The 22918-nt window shown below is 43.7% G+C and overlaps 1 protein-coding gene across 1 annotated transcript in view; it reads right to left on the reverse strand.

The window, feature by feature from the left end:
• The window catches only part of RANBP3 (RAN binding protein 3), a 2163070-nt gene that overhangs the window by 1956580 nt on the left and 183572 nt on the right, over positions 1–22918 (reverse strand). Inside the window, exon 2 of the mRNA XM_044054814.1 lies at positions 2095–2150. Within this exon, the coding sequence (XP_043910749.1) occupies positions 2095–2150 (56 nt within the window). The remainder of the gene's footprint in view (positions 1–2094; positions 2151–22918) is intronic.

The following is a 22918-nucleotide window of genomic DNA, read 5'->3' on the forward strand; positions in this document are numbered from 1 at the left end:
CTGATCTGCTGGGGAAGATAAATGCTTTGTCTTCTGCTTCCTCTTGAGGGAAGGAGACTTTGGTCCTCGCTGAGAAGGCCTGGGATGCGATGTCAGGCCTGAAGTAGGAGTGCCTTCCTCGGAGACTGATAGTAACAGTGGCCTTTCAGGGCAGCCTGCCCCCCCCCCCCCAACATTGGAGACTGTCACAAATAACTCCACGGATGCACAGGCTGCAGAAACAAAGGTGACTTCCGAAATGGTACCCGAAGCCACCAGCCCTATCGGATGTTCCTCAGCCCCTAGACTGGAAGCTGGCAGGACATTAATACTCTGAGGTGCAGCATCAGGCCTAGATACCTTGGCCACCTTCTTAAGCGGCTCTGCTGCGACAAACTGTTCTGGCTCCATACAGAGGGCTAGGCCTTTCAGACACTGGTTTTCTACAAAGAGTTTAAGGGCTGCAAGATGGCTGCGTAGTGCTTTAGGAACAAACGACTGGTAGACTGTACATGCTTTACAGTCGTGGGACGGCCCTAAGCAAAACCAAGCAGAGGTCATGGCAGTCTGTGCGGGATTTGCCAACTGCACTTATATTTTCCCTTCCTAAATGGCATGGATGGAATCAGCCAAGAAATATTTAAACAGCAACCTAACCTTAGCAAAAAAGGTAACATTCCCCAACAGGGTACTTGTCTTTTATAGTAGTCACAAGCACGGAGCTGAACGAGCAAGCTGACGTTGAACTGCGGCAGAGAAGAGCTCTGACATCACATTTATGGGCCACGGTTTATCCTCCGTGTGCGACGACCCATGCACCTTACAACAGCCAGGCTAAGGTTCTGTATATGAGCCGGACGTTCAGGTCGCCTGAGGCAGAGGATCCCACATGTGAGAATACTGCAACATTAGAATACTCACAGTAACGCCCCCATTGTATGTATGTGTGTGTGCACGTTTGTCTATCCACTGGTCTTATTTCTATGAGGAAAGTCTGATTTACAAGAAACATATTACCTAAATCCTGGTGTACAATTTCATTTTAACACACAAAGGTGAACAGGTTAAAAACACATTATAGAATTAGTTCCAAGTACCAGAAACCCTAAAAAATTATGAAGTGCAAAACATGGAACACGTTAGTTTCACAACCAAGAGAACGGAAAGGTGGTTAAAACTAATTTCAATGACTTACCTGTGTATAACAGTAATCTAAACTGAATTGTACATGAAAAAAATGTTCATAATCATGCACAAAAACAAACTTGTGCAGATTTAGTCGATGCACACCCAAGCATTAAATTAAGTGGAAATTGTTCTGAAGTGGATATTTAAATGCTAATACACCCAATGCTTTTTCACAAATTAAGTTACTCTTCAAAATCCAAATGTGACATGTTTTCAGAAATACAAACTCACATTGTATAGCACCAAAATTTAAAACAGTCCAAAATGTGGATAGCTTTACTAAAGCCTCAATTGTAGCCAAAGTTAACCCCAGCCTAATTAGCAGCCAGAGCAGAAAGACAGTCCAGCACAGTATAGAACTGAACAGCAGATATAAGCTTACCCACCTCAACTGCAAGGGTCACTACAAGTCAAAGTGAAATCTGTTAACTAAACTGCAGGCCTTCAAGTCCACTCAGAAAAGGTGGAGCACTAGTCTGACACTATACTATCCTGGCACAGTAGGCAAGCAGAAATGCATACCTGCACCAATGGCAAGTAAAAGCCAGCACTACACGTTTACCTGCCAGTAAACAAGAGAAGTTAACAGAACTCCCCAAAGGAAGACAGCCCATGACGACTTTCACACTTATTCATTACCCACTAATAAGACCATATCACTGAAAGAGCCCTTGGTGGAGAAATGCTGTGAAAATCTCAAAACACCTGCATCCTTGAGGCCTCTTACCTGGCTATGGAAAAAGGGGAGCAATGATTAGGAAAAGGATGGGGCTCAACTTTCAGAGAGAAAACCAGGGAAGTTGCAAAAATCAAATATACTTCTTTAAAAGACACTCATGTAAACTTTACACTTGCGCATACAAAAATACTGCTGTAAAATTGTAAAATGTAAATTAATATGTACGAACTAAGCATTTTAGGACTCACCTTTTGTGCTTTATCCTTCTGGAATACAAAAACAGGCGGCGCAATGGCAGGTTTTTCTATAAAAACAGCATATAAAATCTCATTTTATAAAAAAATAACTGTGTATTTTCAAGTGCCCCAACCCCATACAAAACAAGCAGTTACTGGTGGTACTGACTCCAAACACACATCTGACCACCTGCACTCAAACTGAGCTTTTGTCCTTATTCAATGGATCCTCTACATGCATCCCCCCCCTTACCCCCCCCATGAGCTTGCTCTTCCTTTTCAACTGCTACTCCTATTAAAAGGATACAGGGTCTAGGCAGTAACATGAGTGGCTCAAAATAAGTTTTATTTTATTACGTACTTTTACAAACTAAAAATCCTAAAACAAAGGCATGCTACCACAACCAAAGACCAAACTAGTGAAGATGGAAAAACAAATTACTTTGCTTTAAACTTTCCCATAACTACTGCTGCTATATACAGATCAGTTAATCACCCTGGAAGCTGCTATTTAACTAGAAAGGCCACTTGTAAGCAGAAATCTCCAAAGTACTGCTATGTTTTTTTTTTTTTTTTTTTGCTGGGCAACATAAAAATGTCTACAACAACATTCCCTCTCTTTTGGTATCAGCTGGTGCAGCATAATCCCAACCATTATGTGCTGAAGCAGAAAGTACTGTTGTGTAAGAACTTACCATCACAGTAGATGTCCTACTGATCACTGTTAGAGCATTTCTAACATATGGGTTATCACTGCTGTCATCTGGCTGGATAACCAAAGCTTTACATCGAACACTGACATCAGCTCAAAAAAAGAGAGTTAAGTGTATACAGGTGGACAAACAAGCACAATTTCTCAGACCATCTCCAAACCAGCATCCTGAAGACCCCAGACACACAAGACTGGTCAACTAGAAGTGGCACAATATGAAGTGGCAAGAAGCACCCACGGGGTTCTAGTGTTTTTCAGTGGTTGGTAAATAAGTGAGGTGGTAACATCCAGAATGGACCTGGCATTCACTTTGTAGAAAGCTCCAGAGGTTGCTATTGTTCTGGTAGACTGAGCTCGAGAACATGACGGCAAAGACTTTGCATGTACAGAACAAAATGAGGGCCTTACAGATCCAACTTGCAAGTGTTTGCTTAGACACTGGCTGGCCCAACTTAAGAATCCAAGAAAGAAACAGTTGATCAGATTTTCAAATGTATTTCGTTTTCTCCAAACAAAATCTTAGCTGCCTGGGAAGATCAAGATAATGTGGCATCCTTTTCCCAATGATTCTGTGGGTTGGGGAAGGAGTTAAATAGTTTTATGGCCAGAGTCAGCTCGTTCACTACTTTAGGCTTAAATGAAGATTAGTCCGGATGGTCACCCTCTGAAAAATAAAGGGGAATGGCCAAAGTCCCTGAAGCTCCAAAATTATCCTAGATGAATGTGGCCAGAAGGGTAGTTTCCAGGTACAGAATATGAGGTTTGTTGATGTTGCCCATTTAAAAGGAGACAAAGTCAGCTTATCCAGCACAAAGATGAGGTTCCAAGTAGCAGTAGTGAGCTTTCTAGGGGGTCTCAGACGCAGTACACTTTTAAAAGGAACAGCTTGACCTCAGATCTGGGCGTAAGTGGGACAGTGAAAGGCAAGCAAACACAGATGGCTGGCAAGTGGACTCTCTAGGAATAGGCCAGAGTTGTATGCAACACCTCACAGATATTTCAGAATGAAGGTACTTCTGATTGGTTGGGGTCCTGTCCATTTCTTTGGCACCAATATGAGAATTTCTTCCACTCGCTATACAAAATTTTCAAGTAGTGGATTTCCTGACTTCTTGGAGAACCTTAATTGCATCCTCAGAAAAATGGTGCCTGTAAAAAAAAAATCAAAAATACAGTCTTGTACCTACCATAAATGTAGATGTTAAGAGTGTTCACCCTGCTGCAGTCATCACACTTGGGTTATCCTGTCGTCAGGCGGTCCCACAGTCAGCTGGATTTCCAAAGTCTTGGTCCGACATCGGTTGCTGTCGCCTCATCCCTGACGTCAGTGCGCCAGGGGTACATATATTGCAACCGATGCCATTTTCTTCAGTTTTTCTTGCCCCAGATGTCAGGTGCCCTCAAAAAGGTGATCAAAATCAGTACCAAATGGTGTGAACACTGTACAAACACAAAACCCCTTCAGCTATAAGCAAATACATCAGTAAGGCATAGCAGAGATTTAGCCAGTAGATCAGAGGGGCTGGAGGGAGGGTAACCTGGACTGCAGCAGGGTGAACACTCGAACATCTACATTTACGGTAGGTACAAAACTGTACTATGTTCATCGTGTTACCCTGCTGCAGTCATCACACTTGGGTTGAGTCCCAACCCAAGGTAGGGTGGAGGTATAGAGGGTTAGTGGAGGCAATGAAGCCCTGCAGAACTGCAGCGGCGAAGCCCGCCCTGGACTTAAAATAAAGAGGTAAGTGATGGTGTTTGGTGAAGGTGTGTACAGAACTCCAAGTTGCAGCTTCTAAAATTTCCTTGGTAGGAACCCCCCTGAGAAAGGCTGTAGAGGCAGCTGTTGCCCTGGTAGAGTGGGATATAATGGTAGGAGGAACTGGTTTCCCATGATGGGTATAACAGAACCGTATGCAATGGCCTATCCATTTAGAAATGGTTTGTTTGGATATAGCCCTGACTTGAGAAGCTGTAGCATAGGATACAAAAAGCTGGTCAGTTTTTCTGAAAGCCTTAGTTTTGTCCAAGTAGTAACGAAGCTGCCTGTGAATGTCCAAGGAATGCAAGAGTCTCTCACCTTTGTTCTGTGGATTGGGGAAGAAAGTGGGTAGGTGGATGGTTTAATTTAAAGCTACACCGGAAACCACCTTAGGCATGAAGGAAGGATTAGTTCATAGAGAAACTCTGTCTTGATGAAAAATGAGGAAAGGTTCCACTGCCATTAGTGCCTGTAATTCTGAGACTCTCCTAGCAGAAGTTATTGCCAGGAGCAGGGCAGTCTTCCAAGATAGGAACTGAAGGTCTGCAGAGAAAGCTGGTTCAAAGGGAGGTAACGTTAGTTTTTCCAGAACAAAGTTGAGGTCCCATGTTGGTGTAGGAGCTCTTCTAGGTGGTCTAATGTTTTTTGTACCTCTGAGGAACTGCCTTAGAAGAGGATGTGAAAATAAAGGTGGATTTGTGTCGTAGTGAGCTGAAATAGCTGAAGCATGGATTTTAATTGAGGAGAAGGAAAGTCCTTTGTGCAACATCTCAGCTAAATACTGCAGAATGTGAGGCATATGAGGCTGAGTTGTGTCTTGGCCTTTAGCTTGGTTCCAGGCAGAAAACCTTTTCCATTTGTCCGAGTAAGCCTTCCTGGTGCTTGGCCTCCTGGCTTTCAGAATAACATCCAGAACTGCTTGTGAAAGAGGGGCTGGTTGGATGTTGAATAGATTTGCCATGCAGACAGGTTTAAGGTTTTTAGCTGGCTGTGTAGAATCTGTTTTGCTGCGTGAACAAATGAGGTATTTGAGGCAATATCCATGGTGGGCTGTGAGCCATATTCTTCAACAGCGGGTACCAGTGCTGGCGTGGCCAGTCTGGGGCTATGAGAATCAGTCGAGGTTTCTCCTTTTTGACCTTCAAAAGAACCTTTGTGAGAAGAGGTAATGGAGGAAAGGCATATGCTGTCAGGTTTTTCCAGCTGAAGGAGAGAACGTCCACTTTCCAAGCTTGATGATGGAATGTCCTTGTACAAAATTTTGTCAGTTGGTAGTTTTGAGGACTGGCAAACAGGTCTATATTTGGTAGGCCCCATTTTTGAGTTATCATTGTAAATATTTGTGGGTCTAGTTTCCACTCGTGGGGATCTTTGATGTTTCTGCTTAGGTCGTCTGCCAATGTGTTTTTCTGTCCTGGCAGGAATTGAGCTTGTAACTGGACTTGGTAGGCCAGAGCTGTGTTCCATAAGATTATTGCTTGCCTGCACAGAGGGTAGGAATGTGTGCCCCCTTGTTTACGTACCACATTACTGTGGTGTTGTCTGTCTTTATTTGCAAGTTGTCCTGGATGTAGTAGATCATAGGTTCATAGATTAGTACTAAGCTAACTGCCCTTGTGAGCCATTTTAAGCCTAGACAATTATCCCTTGTGAGACTCAAACCCTGCACCTTGTGCTTGCAAGGCAAACACCTTAACCATTAGGCCACCCTCCCAAACCTTGAAGGCTGTCAGAGCTTTCTGTACAGCTAGCATCTCTTTTTGATTTATGTGCAGTTTTCTTTGTTCTGCAGTCCATAGGCCTTGAATGCATTGCCCTGCCATGTGTGCCCCCCAGGCATAGTCTGAAGTATCTGTTGTGATAGTTTGCCTGGCTGGGGGCAAGGTGAAAGGCTGACCCTTGTTGAGGTGACATGCCTGTGCCCACCATAGAAATTCCTGTTGAAGGCAGGGAATGAGATATCACTGTGTCCAAGCTGTGGCTGTGCTGAGACCATACGCTTTTTAGGTACCACTGTAATTTCCTCATATGCAGTTTTGCAAATGGTATTGTCAGAATGCAAGATGCCATGAAGCCCAAAGCCTGCAGAATTTTTCTTGCAGTTAATTGGGTCTTTGTTGCCATTGTCTTGAAATATTGAGTCAGTTGTAGTTGCTTGTCTGGTGTAAGATAAGCCTTCTGGGCCGTTGTGTCCAAGCTGGCACCCAGGAATATCATTTTTTTGTGAGGGTACTAGTTTTGACTTCTTTTCGTTTACTGTGTACCCCAGACAATATAGTAGATGCTTCACAAAAGCCAGATGTAAGAGAATGTCTTTTCTTTCTGCTTGGATGAGGCAGTCGCCCAGGTATGGATATATCTGAATTCCTCTTTGTCTGCAGTATGCAATTACTGCCAGGCATTTTGTGAAAGCTCTGGGCGCAGTAGACAAACCACAGGGCAGTGCAGAGAATTGATAATGGGTTGAACCTGCAATGAAACGGAGGTATCTTCTGCAACTTTGTCCGATAGGGACATGCAGATATGCCTCCTTGAGGTCCAACGTTACCAGCCATGCTTCCTTGCCCAACATGGGAAGCAGCTGCTGTAGTGTTCGCATCTTGAATTTTGGGACTTGTGTTTAGAATTGAAAGGTCCAGAACTGGTCTCCAAGCATTGTCCTTTCTGGGTACTAGAAAGAGCCTTGAGTAAAATCCTTGGCCTTGCTCTTGAGTCAGTATCCGATGAATGGCTCTCATGGCCATGAGAGCTGTAATTTGTTTGAGCCTCTGCCCTTTGATTTTGTGGCAGGTTTGGCATTCCTCTTTTCATTGGCAAGGTGTGAAAGTGGAATCTGTATCCTCGTAAAATTATGTCTAGGACCCATTTGTCCTTTGTGACCATGTGCCAGTTGTCTGCAAAAAGTGCTAGTTTTTCCCCAAGGGGGCTGACAAGAGAGCTTTGTTTGGCCAGTTGAGGTGCAAGTCATTGAGTTTGCCTTCTGGTGGGTTGAGACCTGTCTTCTCCTCCCTTCTGGGTTGGAGTGCCCCATTGGCGAGGTTTATACTGGGCTTGTGGTTGTCCTCTGCCCCTTGGGCGCCTGTATTTACCCCTCTGAGGTCTGTCAGTGGCTGGAAAGGACCAATTTTTTTGTTGGACAGTTTCTGCTGAAGTGAGGGGGTTGTACTTGTAGGAAATCTTTGACTGTCTGCATTGATTTCGCCTTATCTTCCATTTTCTTTAAAACTTCTTCTGCTTTAACTTTATGGGGTACAAACAAATGGAAACAGCAACCAAAAAATCAGCGTGTACAAACAACAGAAGTGAAAAAACACACTGAATCCCCTCGGGTCTTGGGAAGCTTACAACTCTCACCAATCTGCTGAAAACACAGGAGCGTTGAATTTGTAGAAAAAGATGATGTTTATTCTAAAATAGCAATACATAGAGTTTAGCGCTTTCACTCAAAAAATGAGCTTCATCAGAACTAAACCAAATAGAAACAGTTTCACTTAAATAAACTTTTTGGCGCCAACATACATTCAAAAAGTTTTTTAAAGTGACATACACAATTAAAACCTGCTACAACTAAAACTATCATTTATAACATGAATATACCATCGTTGTTCCCTACACTTACTTTGGTTTGAAAATCAAACTAATATAATGTTATAAAAATATAAAATAGTTTAAGTGCCAATATATACCACAAATTTGCAACCATGACATCATACATATTACAATCTATACACAAAACATTACAGTATCAGCTAAGCAGTATATAAAGGATTATATCAAGATCCACACGAATGTTAACTACTGAATCACAACATATATTTGATACTAATTGCATCATTTAATCCTGGCTCATGTGCCGCATTTGTATAAAGTTGCCCAAAGACAGAGGAGGTGGGAGGAGTACAATTACAGACATCAATATTAATTACTCCACCATCACCACCCCTTGATTCTATGATTATAGATTTCAGGGTAGTTAAAGACAATAACGATTTAGTTCCTAATACTTTTCTCGATTTATTTAGACCTTCTAAGGCAATTTATGCTAAGAGTTATGCAGAGGGTAACACGACACAAAATATTTTGAATATCAAAAGAGAGGTAAGGAAGGAACAAGTTATTATTAGAGATGAACATATATTTTCCTGTCAGAATTTCAATATTTATAATTATACGGATATGGAAATTCACAAAACACATTTTAAATTACTGTCTAAGGGTATGAAATTTATTCCAACCACCCAACCTAGATTAGTGGACACCTTATTGGAATTTAAGAAATATACACGTAAACTCAATTTAGCTGTATTGTTTAATAAAGATACAGAAGATACATCTACACCCAGCAACAATGCCATTAGCTATAGGAAGTCATTAAAAAAGAAAAGTAAGTTTATTCCACCTATGCACCCTACGGTGGCTGTTTTTAACAAAGTTGTCACCAGGCACTTATATAAATTATTTAATAAGATTTCAGCTAGCAAATTGAGGTACAATCTTACTACTGAAGAGAATGTTTTTCTAGAGGAACTACGAAAAAATAAATCTATCCGCATTATGAAACCGGACAAAGGGGGTGAGATAGTAATTTATGACAACACAGATTATTCCAGCAAAATACATGACATTTTGTATAACACGCAGAACTATCAAATAGTATCTCATAATGAGATACAGATTGCATACCGTCAGATAGGCTATCATATAGAGGAATTTTTGATTGACCATAGGATATCAGATGATATATATGGATATATCAAAGTGGAGTATCCGATTTTGGCTAGGATTATTGGCATTCCCAAAATTCATAGAGACATCGGATCCTCCGTTCAGACCCATTATTTCAGGGAGTCGTTCTAAAACTTTCCCTATGGGCAGTTTGATTGATAATTATTTAAAATATGTATACATCATCATTCCTCACATGGTCAAGGACTCTTGGGAGTTTGAGAAAATACTCTTATTAATGTCTGGAAAGAAGATTTGTTGTTTGTCACGGTGGATGTCATTGAATTATTTTCTTGCATCCCCAAAGACGCAGGTTTGACCGCGTTTCACAATAGTTTAAGAAAATATAGTGGCCTTTCATGGGAAAACATATGTTTAGTAATGGAATTGATGTCATTAGTATTAGAGCACAATTACATCGAATATGAGGGTGAATGCTTCAAACAATCTAGAGGTGTTGCCATGGGAGCAGCTTGTGCTCCCATATTTGCCAATTTAGTCATGCTTGACTGGAAGGAGTCCTATGTGTTTACTAGTAAATATTACCAACACATTAGGTATTACTCGAGGTTTTTGGATGACATCTATATACTTTGGGAAGGCACAAAGGAATTATTGAACGAGTTCCTGTTATACATTAACTCCAGTAGTGAATATCTGAAATTTACATACGTTAGTGACCATAAAGGATTGGCATACTTCGATACGTTGGTCTTTAAAGGTGACAAATGTTTAGAGTCTAAATTACATAGGAAAAATACTTTTTCCAACAATTATCTCGAATATACAAGCAATCACCCAAGAAGGAGGTTTAGCAATATATATATAAAGGGCAGATTATTCGAGCCATTAGAATGGCTTCCAATTTATATGATATGCTGGATGAAGTATCTTACATTACAGATCTATTCATCAATAGAGGTTACGATAGAAAAATTTTAACTAAAATCTCATCAGGTTCATTAAAAGAATGGGGAAAGAAATACAAGCCGCTTTTAGGCGAATTGATTTATGGAATAAATTCAAATTCAGTAACTTCTAATGTACTTCCACAGCCTCCAGTAAAATGTGGTAAGGTATGTGTAGTTGAATATGGACCACATGTAGGCAAAATAAGAAACATCATTACCCATAATTGGAGTATTATTCAGGCAGATGATAGTTTAGTACACATTTTGGGTACAGCACCAAACTTTGTTTATAAGATGGCGAACAATTTAAAGATATTATTAGAGCGTAGGATAGATAATAACAAAAGGATAGTGAAACACACAACCAAATGTGGCACTTGTCATCAGTGCATTAATATTTTAGAAGAGAAAATCAGGTTGGAAAATGTTAACCATTCTATTATAAGATTCAAACAAGGTAATTGTAACACCAGACGGGTGGTGTATTTGGCCAAGTGTGGATGGTGTCCATGTTTCTACATAGGCAAAACGGAGCAAAAGTTTAATAAACGAATATATTCCCATCTGTACAGTATTAAAACAAAAAACGAGAATAATGCCTTATATAGGCATATCAAACAACATGATGAGAGACATGCATTTAAATTTGGAATTATTGATCATGTCTATATACATACCAGGGGTGGAAACTATAAAGAACAGTTATTATACAAGGAAGCTTGGTGGCAACTTTATACAGATGCGGCACATGAGCCAGGATTAAATGATGCAATTAGTATCAAATATATGTTGTGATTCAGTAGTTAACATTCGTGTGGATCTTGATATAATCCTTTATATACTGCTTAGCTGATACTGTAATGTTTTGTGTATAGATTGTAATATGTATGATGTCATGGTTGCAAATTTGTGGTATATATTGGCACTTAAACTATTTTATATTTTTATAACATTATATTAGTTTGATTTTCAAACCAAAGTAAGTGTGGGGAACAACGATAGTATATTCATGTTATAAATGGTTAAGTTTTAGTTGTAGCAGGTTTTAATTGTGTATGTCACTTTAAAAAACTTTTGAATGTATGTTGGTGCCAAAAAGTTTATATAAGTGAAACAGTTTCTATTTGGTTTAGTTCTGATGAAGCTCATTTTTGAGTGAAAGTGCTAAACTCTATGTATTGCTATTTTAGAATAAACATCATCTTTTTCTACAAATTCAACGCTCCTGTGTTTTCAGCAGATTGGTGAGAGTTGTAAGCTTCCCAAGACCCAAGGGGATTCAGTGTGTTTTTTCACTTCTGCTTTAACTCTAAAAAGAACATCCTGCTGTAAGGGAGCATCTAGTAGTTTTGCTTTAACATGATCAGGCAGACTTTGTTCCTTTAACCAGGCATGCCTATGTATAACTGATCCAGTGACAGCTGCTCTGCAGGAGGCCTCCAAAGAATCAAACCCACATTGTAAGGTATGTTTGCCCACCTGCTTGGTGGCGTGCAACAAATCCTGTACTTCTTTCAATTCAGATTGTTGAGGGAGGGAGGGAGGTTATCTTTTGTTTTAACAGATTAGAAATTGCTGATACTTAAGCATATGAAATTGACAATTTAGTGCTCTCATAGCTAATGCGGCTGAGGTGTAAACCTTTTTCTCCCACCTGTCTAGTGCTCTTGAGTCCCTCTCAAGAAGGTACTGGGTTTTTAGCCATGGAAGCCTTAGCCCCCTTGGGACCCTGGGAGATGTTCTCTGGGTCAACTACTGGGCTCTTGTAAAGAAATTTGTGGGAATCAGGTACTCTGTAGTATCTGTCAGGCTTAGCCGGAGCAGGAGGTAGAGAGTCTGGGTTGAAACTGGATTCTAAATGGACATCATCCACAATGTCCAAACAGGTGGGATGGCTAGAGGTCTGTGTTGGGGGAGTAAAAAACTCTGAGCCTTTTCTTGGAATCAGAGTAATCCTGACCTTACCAGTGAAAATGTTCCCTCAGTGTGTAAAGTTTCCCCAAAAGAGTAGTCTTCAGGAGGGGAAGCTGAGAGAATAGAGTCATCAGCATCAGAATCTTCATAAGGAGAGTAAGAATAGTCTTGGTCCTCAGAGGAATCCGAAGAAATAGAAAGCTGCTCAGAAGCAGAATCTTCCTCTTGTCTAGGCCTTTTGTCAGGAGGAGGCTGTGAACCCCTGATAAGAGAAATCAAATCTTCAGCCATTTTGAGCATCTGTTTCTTAGGCATAGGGCCTTGAACAGGAGACTGAAGTGTAGTCTTTTTAGCTTTAGAAGGAGTCTTAGACTTGGAAAACGTTTTGACTGTGAGAGTCGGTCTGAAAACTCCCTCAGAAACCTATGGCGTTTCAGAAGCACCGACGTCCTTAGAAGGTAAATCGTCGGAAGGGCCTGAAGTAAAAGGCTGCGTCGGCCTAGTACATTCCGTCAAAATATCCGTAGCGGTCTCGGGTTCCAGAACTGCGGTAGCCAGGGACTGTGTCGGAGCCTCACTGATAACCGGAGAACAGAGACCAGATCAACCGAGGCCTTGGAATCGGGCTTAGGTCTGGGCTGTCGGTCCTTGTCCCTGCATTTTTTGTGCACGCCGGTAGTCTGTAGCTCCGAAAGCATGTTACAGTTAAATTTTCTACCAAAATAGTGATGTGCGAAATCAAATCGTCTTTTAATAGTACGCTTATTAAACCTAGCACAAAAACGACAAGTGACGTCGTGATCTGGGCCTAGGCAAGGTATGCAATAAGAATGAAAATCCTTATGAGGTATTTGCTTCCCACAAGAAATACAATTGTTAACTTTTTCTGACATCGGTCAGAGGCAAGAAAAGTTTCCCCAATGGGGTACTTCGCTTTATAGAAGACTTCGGTCTGAAATTCGAATATCTCAGGAGTCGGCCGACCGGCACTTGCGAACTGCTTCTGCTTCGGGCACCGCGCGGCAAGAAAGACTGAAGAAAATGGCGTTGGTTGCAATATATGTACCCCTGGCGCATTGACGTCAGGGATGAGGTGACAGCAACCAACGTCGGACCAAGACTTTGGAAATCTGGCCGACTGCGGGACCTCCTGACGACAGGATAACCCAAGTGTGATGACTGCAGCAGGGTAACATTATGAACCTCCCCATCATGCATAGTTAGGTTTATGAATAACAGATTGGGGGTGTAGTAGTAACCCCTTCTGTTGAGTGATTAGGTCTGCATGTTGTGGCAGTTTGTAGTACTTTTCCCAGTCTAGGGGAAAAAAAAATAAAAAAAAGAGAAGGAACCAATGCTGCCTTGGCCAAAATAGAATTACTAAGCAAAAGTTATATATACTCACTATAAAGATGCATCTGTGTTGTCCACTTTCATTCTTCAACTGATGGATCACTGATCTAACCTTGGATCTAATTCTGCCACTGTTTCCAAATTCACAGATCCAATTCTTGAGCTCCCCCCTTTACACATAATGCCCCACTAACCTACCATTCCTCAGATCAAGTTTGCTGCCCCCAGTAATACATGGCTTATACTATAAAAAGATTTATAGGGTAGAAACAATACAGATAAAACTGAAGCACAAACCAGTAACACTGTTGCTAACAGAGTCCTTTAGGTCTCTAGAGGAAGAAAGGGAAGGGGGCTAGGAGGGCAGGAATCTGAGAAATAAAATGGACAACACAGATGCATTGCTATACAGAGTATATAACTTCTGTATCTGATGTCATTTTCATTCATTTCTTAACTGAGGGGACAGAGTCCACAGCTAGATGAACAGTGGGTAGCCCTCCGCTGGGATTCAAGTTACTGGCTAAAGCTCTTGCCACCCCCTATAGTGCTTTTTTCAGGCAAGGTTTAAAGGACAAAACCACCACCATAACATGATTTTGAGGGAACTCAGCTTCTTACTGAGGCTGGTAAGGGATTGGTCAGTTTTCCTGAAATCTTTGGTCCAATGAAGACAAAATTAAAGCTGTCTGTGCACAACCAAAAGATAGAGCATGTACTCACCTTTATTAGAAAATTTTGGGAAGAAAACCGGGAGGTTAACAACTTGATTAATGTTCGTGTCAGAAGCTGCCATAGGTAAAAAACAAACTGGTACACAAGGAGACCCTATCCTTATGAAAAACTAGGCAACAAGATAAGCAGTAAAGAGCCTGGAATTCAGATTTCATCTAGCAGACATAATAGCAACTAGAAATATAGTTTTCCAGGACAAGAATTTAAGATCTTTCTTAGCTAATGGTTCAAAGCGATTTTGGGTCAGACCATGTAGGAACAGGGTCTTATAATGCAGGCCTAAGAAAGAAGATGCCTTTCAGAAAAGCCTTGTACAACTGAGAAGAGGCCAAAGAAGAATTACTTGCACCTGAATGGAAGTTGGAAATGGCAGCCAACTGTACTTAAATAGTACAGAAACTAGCCTTCATTACAAATGGAAGCTAAAAATTCAGAGAATGGGGACTGGGGCAGAAAAGGGAGTCCAAATCTCTCTTCAGGGCCAGAAGTGAAAATCTCTTCCATTTACTTATGTAGATTTTCCCCAGTATGTGCGCTGCCATGAAAAAGTGGAAGAGATGATCACCCATTAAACACACTCATTGCTTCTCGACATACAGGACAAAATCCTGTTTGCTGTTGTACAAGACTACAGATACATTGCCCACTGGAATCTCAATCATCACAGTGGGAAAAGCATCTTGAAAGGCCTGCAACACCAGGACTATTCTTTTCCAGGACACTGCTGTGCAAATCCTGATCTGAACTGCTTATTTCCCATCCTACTCAACAGTAAAAAGTAAGATGCAAAATGAGCCGTTCAGATTAGGATGCAGCACAATAGAACCTATGTTTGTAGTAAGACAGATATCTGAGAAGCTGGAGAATAGGAGAGTCTCCAACTAGGTATTCCTAGACTTGGAGAAAGCATATAACAAGGTCCCAAGAAAGCAGATCTGGGCAGTACTGTGGTGGTCTGAAGTCCCAGAAACATTGGTGGAACTAGTACCCGCTACATACAAGGGCCCAATGACTCTAGTACGAACAGTGTTTGGCCACACACAGGGATTCCCATGGGAGTGGGTGTACACCAGGGTTCAGCTAAGCCCACTGCTGTTCATACTGGTGATGGACTACATTAGCAAACAGGTCGGAGGGAACGATCAAAGATGCAGTATGCAGACAATGTGGCATTACAGGATGACTGAGCTAGAACTTCAGCAAAGGGCAGGAGAATGGAATGCAAAACTGAGGGTACACGGGATGAAACTAAGCACAGATAAGATGGGGGCAACAGCAGCAAATTGGGGAAATCAGGAGACGCTGAGAATAGAGATAGAAGGGAAAACAGTGGAACAGGTAAACATATCTAAGTATCTAGGAGGTTGTGGTTGAGGAGAAGGGAAGTCAGAATGAATAGGTCAAATTTAGAATCTGAGGGGCTGCAGCCATATGGCAGAGTCTCAGGTGTAATCTGACAGAATGATGCCAAAGAAACTGAAAAGTAAGGTGCACAAGAAGGTGGTGCAACCAGTACTACTGTATGGTAGAGAAACCTGGGCAATAAAGGCAGAACAGTGGAAGAAGCGAGAGGTGATGGAAACAGTGCCTGAGAAGGGTGGTAGGATGCACACAGTGGGACAGACAAAAATGAGGACATGAGAAAAGAAGCCAAACTAGCTCCAACTGCATAAAAGATCAAGGAGAACAGATTACAGTGGTTTGGACACATGCAGAAAAGCAATTGACAATCTGGTGAGGAAGAGATGGGACAAATAGGAAAAAGGTAACAGGAAGCGAAGTTATCCAACAAAAAGGTGGACGGATTGTGTGAAAGAAGATCTGTGACAGTCCGGCATGAGTGTTGAAGGCAACAGTGTGAGACTGAATCGAGAGAGTCTGCGACAGTTAAACCAATACCCCGACTCCATGTAGAAAAAAAATATAGGGAAAGGGGGATGTTGCGGCTAATGATCAAATTTGCCTCTTCTAGGGACCACATACCTTGGACCATCTTTCCAAAGAAATGCCCTACCGCCAGACCAGTTGGAAGGCAGACGTGGTCACTGTGGCCACTAGTAGCAGGAGAACAAATGGGCAGCCTGAAAAGCTTCATGTGAATGGACCCACCGAAAGTATTTCTTGCAAACTTTTGTGATCCTGACTGGTACATACAAGAGTACCTGAACAGACCAGTGCAGAGAGTCCACTTCAGAATCCGCATATGAAATCTGGCTAATGAAGCAGAGTAATTGCTATTGTCATGGACCATAAGGTTCATAGGCTTTTACTAGGCTAGCTATCACAAGAGCTTTTTTAAGCCTAGCTATGCATCACAAATATCTGAAAAAGTTCTGATACCCTTGATAAACATAAGGAGGGTTTGGGAGATTTAACATTTAGAAGCAGGGGCCTGGGAGATTAACCTTTACAGGTTGCCTGTACCCATTAGACACACAGGTGTCGAACCAGGGATGAACTTCCTGTTCCCAATCCATCTGTCCAAGTTGCACCTGAATTGGATTAAAGAGGAATGAGAAGTTATGTACCTACCATAACGTTCCATGTTAGTTGTCTTCTCTCGCCTTCTTTCTTGCTTGATGGGTTCGGAGCCGATCCTCGGCTCCGACTCGGCACTTGCTAAGCTCGAGAGTCACTTTTACCAGCTCGAGGCAGCCCCATATCCCATGATGCAAGGCGGTAAGTACCCAGATCTCGTTTGATGACAAAAGGGCAATAGCACCTAGCATAAAACCTTCCCAAAGGAAGAAAGAAGGAGAGAAAAACCTGCATGATGGTAGAAGGACCAGCTCTGTATGGTCTTCAGAACTATAATTCTTTGTAGAGAAAGGTCTGTCCAGGCTTGGGGGAGGGAAGGTCGCAAGAAAGAAGGCGAGAGAAGACAACTAACATGGAACGTTATGGTAGGTACATAACTTCTCAATGTTAAGTTGTCAATCTCGCCTTCATTCTTGCTTGATGGGACCGCGTCCCTAGCACCTCTATCCTGGGTGGCTCAATGGAACAGACTCTTGAGGACGGTAGAGCCAAAACTGGCTCTGTCCCTGGAGGCCAAATCCAATTTGTAATGGGAAACAAATGTATGAGGAGTGGCCCAAGTGGCCGCTGCACAAATAGTGTCTAAAGGAAGTCTAGCTTGAAAGGCTGTAGAAGTAGCTAAGCTTCTGGTTGAATGTGCTTTAGGTTTTGAGCACAGCTGTTTTCCCCTGAACCGATAAATTTCAGAGATGACAGAAGAAAGCCATCTAGATAAGGTCACTTTTGAGACAGGAAGGCCTTTCTTGTTATCAGCATAGGAAACAAAGAGTTGATCGGATTTCCTGAATTGTTTTGTTCTGTCCAAATAATATCTGAGTTGGCGGTGGACATCAAGATAAGGTAGTTTTTGTTCCGATCTGTTTGAATAGTTTGGAAAAAATACAGGGAGATCAATGGCTTGATTCAAATTAGTCTTTGAGGCGACCTTAGGCAAAAAGGTCGGATTAGTTCTCAATGATACTCTGTCTTTGTGGAAGACCAAATAGGGGGGGCGAACAGATAGAGCATGAAGTTCAGACACCCTCCTAGCTGATGTAATAGCTACCAGGAACAAAGTTTTCCATGAAAGAAATTTCAGGGAACAAGAAACAGCTGGCTCGAAGGGGAAGAATCAAGGATGTCAGCACTAAATTTAGGTCCCATTGAGGAGGAGGACTCCTGACTGGAGGCTTCAGGAGGAAAATTCCTTTCAAGAAGGCTCTACAAAGCCTGTGGGACATGATGTTGTGATCTGCGAACCCGACATGAAAGTTCGAGATAGCAGCCAACTGAACTCTAACTGTGGAAGAAGAGGAGCCCGCATGAAAAATCTCCGCTAAGAAATCCAAAACTGCTTGAACTGGAGCAGTGAAGGGATCAATATTCTCGGCGTTAGCCCAATAAGAGAAACGTTTCCATTTGCTTGTATAAATCCTCCTGGTAGAGGATTTTAATGAAGCTACTAGGATGTCTCTAACAGGGTTAGAGATCATAGGAAGCCTGGCTAAGGAAGGAAGTGGAGCAACCATGCTGTGAGGTTGAGAGAGGGGATAGACCGGTGCAGCTGACCGGATTGGTGAATCAGAAGATCTGGCACTGGGTCCAGATGCCACGGCTGCACCAAAAGGTGACTATGGAGGAACGGAAACCAAATTTGTCGAGGCCAATAAGGAGCAATGAGAATCAATTTGGCTCTCAAAACGGTTGCTTTCTGGATAACTTGAGGGATCAGAGGAAAAGGAGGAAAGGCATAAAGAAGTCCCTGGGGCCAATCCTGGGTCAGAGCGTCTCTGGGGGGATGGCCTGGCAGTGGGAAGAGAGAGAAGAAGTCTGGGTATTTGCTGTTTTGGGGAGTAGCAAAAAGATCGCAACATGGGCGACCCCATTCCAGAAAAATCTCTTCCACTATAGATTGCTTGAGAGACCACTCGTGAGGCATGAGAATAGCTCTGCTCAATCTGTCCGCTAAAATGTTGGTTTTTCCCAAGGATGTGCGTTGCTACCAGAAACCGATGAGAGGAGATCGCCCATTGCCAAAGTCTGAGCGCTTCTTGACACAAGGGGTAGGACTTGGTTCCACCCTGTTTGTTGATATACCAAACTACAGACATGTTGTCTGTGTGGACTGCAATTGTCCCTACGGGAAGAAAGTCGTTGAGGGCTTGCAACGTTAAAAGCACTGCTCTCATCTCTAGGACATTTATGTGCAGGTGGTATTCGAAAGGTTGCCACGTCCCATGAACCATCCTGCCCTGATAATGACCCCCCCACCCGATCAGGGAGGCATCCGTAGTGACAGTGGCTACCGGAGATGGGGGTATACAAAGAGTCTGCCTTGGTGAATCTGGGGAGAAGCGATCCACCAAGCAAGATGATTCTTGCAAATCTGTCACCAGTATTGGGTGACGCATTGGAAGTTGTTGTTGGTAAGACCACTGAGTGAACAACATCCATTGAAGAAGGCGCATATAGAAGTGAGCCAGGGGAAGAAGGGTAATGGCCGCAGCCATGAGGCCTAACACCTTTAGAACCATTCTGGCCTGTACCTTCTTGTTGGCTAGAATGATCCTGACATGACTTTGAATGTCTGAGATTCTTTGATCTGTAAGGGTAGCTGACATCCGAACAGTGTTTAAGTTTGCGCCTATGAAAGTAATAGACTGGCAGGGCAATAAGGATGATTTTTCGGAGTTGATCCAGATGCCCAATTGAGAACAAAGATTTATTGTGTAATCCCTGGCTTGAACAAGCTGATGCCTGGTGGTGGCTGACAGGAGCCAGTCGTCGAGATACGGAAACACCTGGAATCCTTGACGTCTCAGGTGAGCCGTGACCACTGCCATACACTTGGTGAACACTCTGGGGGCTGTAGTGAGACCAAAGGGCAGGGCTCTGAACTGGAAATGACTGGACCCCAGCCGAAAGCGGAGGAATCTCCTGGAGCGTCTGTGAATTTTTGTGTGATAGTACGCATCCTGAAGATCTATTGAGCACATCCAGTTGTCCTTCTGTAAGAAGGGCAGAATTGACTGAAGAGTGACCATTCGGAATCTTGTCTTCCTCACAGACTTGAGTCTGCTGAGATCCAATATTGGTCTCCAGTCTCCCGTCTTTTTGGGGACCAAAAAGAACCTTGAGTAGATTCCGGGCTCTGAATGATCTGTTGTAACTGGCTGAATGGCTCTTTTTTGCAGTAGTTTTAAGACTTCTAACTCTGCAATTTCCCTTAGACCGGGTGGTACATCTGGAAGGGAATTTGAGTGATAGAAAGGAATTCTGTAACCCTCGGATATGATCGACTGTACCCATCTGTCTTGAGTGAGGGAACGCCAGGCTTCTGGGTACAGCGATAGTCTTCCCCCGACTGCCTCCAAGGATGGACAGCCGGGCAACACCTCAGGGATGCTGAAAGGGCTTGTCAGAGAGAGGCTCTCTGCTTCCCTGGTTTTGTGGACCCCCTCTGCCTCTAGAGCGGCGTCTGTTATTGTTACCCCCTCTGCCTCTAGGGGTAAACTGACCACGTGAATCCGGCGTGACTCCTTGGGATTTGTGGAACCACATTTTGCCACCCTTCTGTCCTTTGGGGTAAGGTCTAGAAGGGGTGGAAAAACGGACCCCTACGGCAGAAAGAGTCTTGCCGTCCTGCTCACACCTGGTCAACGTTTCCTTCACTTGAGGTCCAAACAAAGCTGACCCATCAAAGGGAGAGTTTGTGAAGGACGCCTTAAAGGGATCTGCAAAATTACAGAGCCGCATCCAGGCTTGGCGTCTAAGAGCCACACCTGTACCTGCGGCCCTACTCGCTCCATCAGCAGCATATGATATCAGTCGCATGGAGGAGTTAGCAATAGAATTAAGGGTTCCTAGCTGCGAAGCAATTTTTTGAGCCCCTGCAGCTGTAGGATCCTGTACTACTTCACCTAGCTCCTTAAGGATATCCCTCTGGAGTCTGGTGAATTGACATAGGTAGTTCAGCGAACGCATAGCAAAGGTCGCTGAAGAGAACATCCGCTTACCATATCTATCCATGGTCCTAGAGTCCTTATTAGGAGGATGGACAGGTACGGAAGGATCTGCAAGTTCCTTCTTAGTGGCAGCCGCCACCACCATGGCATCAGCAGGGACACAGTTTGTGAGGAATTGCTTGTCCAACGGAGCAGTAATAAATTTAGAAGGCCTCCTAGGGACTGGCTCTATAGAGTCAGGAGCAGCCCACTCCTTTCGAGCAATAACCTGCATAAGGGGGTCGAAAGGCGGAGACACCCAGGAGGTGGAGGGCCGAGATCCAAATGCCTCCAGGTATACTGACTCATCCTCAGAGGGATTATTGGTGGGCCAGTTTCCCCTCTGTCTAAGGAGTTCTAGGATGTCTGAAAAGGAGACATCCTCAGAGGGGGATCTTGGGGATCCCTCTGACTCATCTAAGTCAGTATCTGAAGTGATAGACTCGGGGGAGTCTACGTGTTTCCTCTTACAGGTCCCTCTTTCACGGAGGATCTCCTGACAGATCAGGAGAATCCTCGGAAGAGGGGGTTCTTCCCAGTGGGGAAACCTGAGGCGGAGGATCTCTGGGTCCGGGAGCAAGAGAAGTGGCAGAGATGTCAACAGGCACCATAGAGGGAGGAGCTAAGGGAACAGACTGCTGGCTGATTCCAGTGGCCAGCACACTCTTCATCACCTCTAAGGCTTCCCTCCCAGGGAGGTCCGAGAGAACCCGTTCCGAAGAACCAGGAACTCCAGGACCCACCGAAAGGGAAGGCTCCGAGGCAGATGTCGGAGCCGAGCTCACCAAGGCCGAGGCTCCAAGGGGAAGAGTGGGGTCGGACAAGGGTCCGATGCCACTCACCCCCTCGGAGGAGACCAGGGAAGCCCGACCACCGAATCCCTCTAAGGAAGGTCTCGAAGAGGAGATCAGAGTAGAGGCTGAAGGAGCAGAAGGGGGTATCTGTCCCTCAGCCGTAGCAGAAACCATTCCCGAAGACTCCAACTCCAAACTCTGTGGTAGAGTCAAAGGAGGAACTGCAATGGGGTGTGGACTAATAGTCATCTGTTGAGACGGACTATGTAGCATTTGGGCCAGTGCCTGTGATTTTAATAATCTACTGACCACTCTCTCTAAATCATGGTCAGAAAGCCTGGATGACCTGGATGATCGGCTCCAATGGCTCCGTTCCGAGAGCAGAGGAGAAGCCGGAGCCGAGAGTATCGGCTCCAAGGAAGGGGACCTAGACCTCTTCCTCGAAGGAACCATCGGAGCCGAAGAAACCTTGGAAGCTGTCGGAGCAGACAACTTCTCGGCACCGACAGAAGGTTTCGATGCATCGGCTCCGGCCGGAGCCGATACAGCCATAAAAGTAAGGGTGTCGGAGCCAATCGGCGCCGACACCGAAGCCTGAGCCACATGGTGATCGGAACCGATCGGAGCAGACACCGAAGTGGTCGAACCAGAATCTGCACCGATAGCCATCGGTGCCGAAGGTTTTTGCAAACCAGAATCGGCTCCAGCCGGAAGGCTTGGACACAGAAGCCTGGGCCTTGGAAGACTTAGAAGTCTTAGATGGAGCCGACTTAGCCGGAGAGCCCTCCGGCTTAAGAAGGCCCCTCAAAATAAGCTTATTTCTCCTTTCCTGCAGGACTCTCTGGCTAAAAGAATGACAAATCGCACAGGAGTCCTGCAGGTGGAGAGGTCCCAGGCAGTAAAGGCAAGAAGTGTGACCGTCTGTCAGAGACATTTTCTGACAGCACGAGTCACACTTCTTAAAGCCTGAGACCCTTTCCTTAGACATGTTGTAAGACACACACACACAACACTTGTCCAAGAAAATTTTACAATCCCAAAAGGGAAAAAGTATTGTCTCACAAACACACACACACACCCTAACAAGGGGGGGGGATGGGATGGGAGAAGGCCTGACTAAGTTTTAGTAGAGAGGGAAATTCAGTCAGGAAAGGACTAAAACTAGTCTAAAACTATTAATTTTAACTTTAAAAATGACTTTAAACTGAAAAAAGGGGCAAAGAAGTAGTGTGTAAATCACTTACCAGGAGCTGATAAAAGGAGGACCTCATCAGCGAAGCGGCAAACGAGATCTGGGTACTTACCGCCTTGCATCATGGGATATGGGGCTGCCTCAAGCTGGTAAAAGTGACTCTCGAGCTTAGCAAGTGCCGAGTCGGAGCCGAAGATCGGCTCCGAACCCATCAAGC

The sequence above is a fragment of the Protopterus annectens genome, chromosome 13.part0 (assembly GCF_019279795.1).
Source record: "Protopterus annectens isolate FY-2018-M chromosome 13.part0, PAN1.0, whole genome shotgun sequence".
NCBI classification, from domain to species: Eukaryota; Metazoa; Chordata; order Ceratodontiformes; family Protopteridae; genus Protopterus; species Protopterus annectens.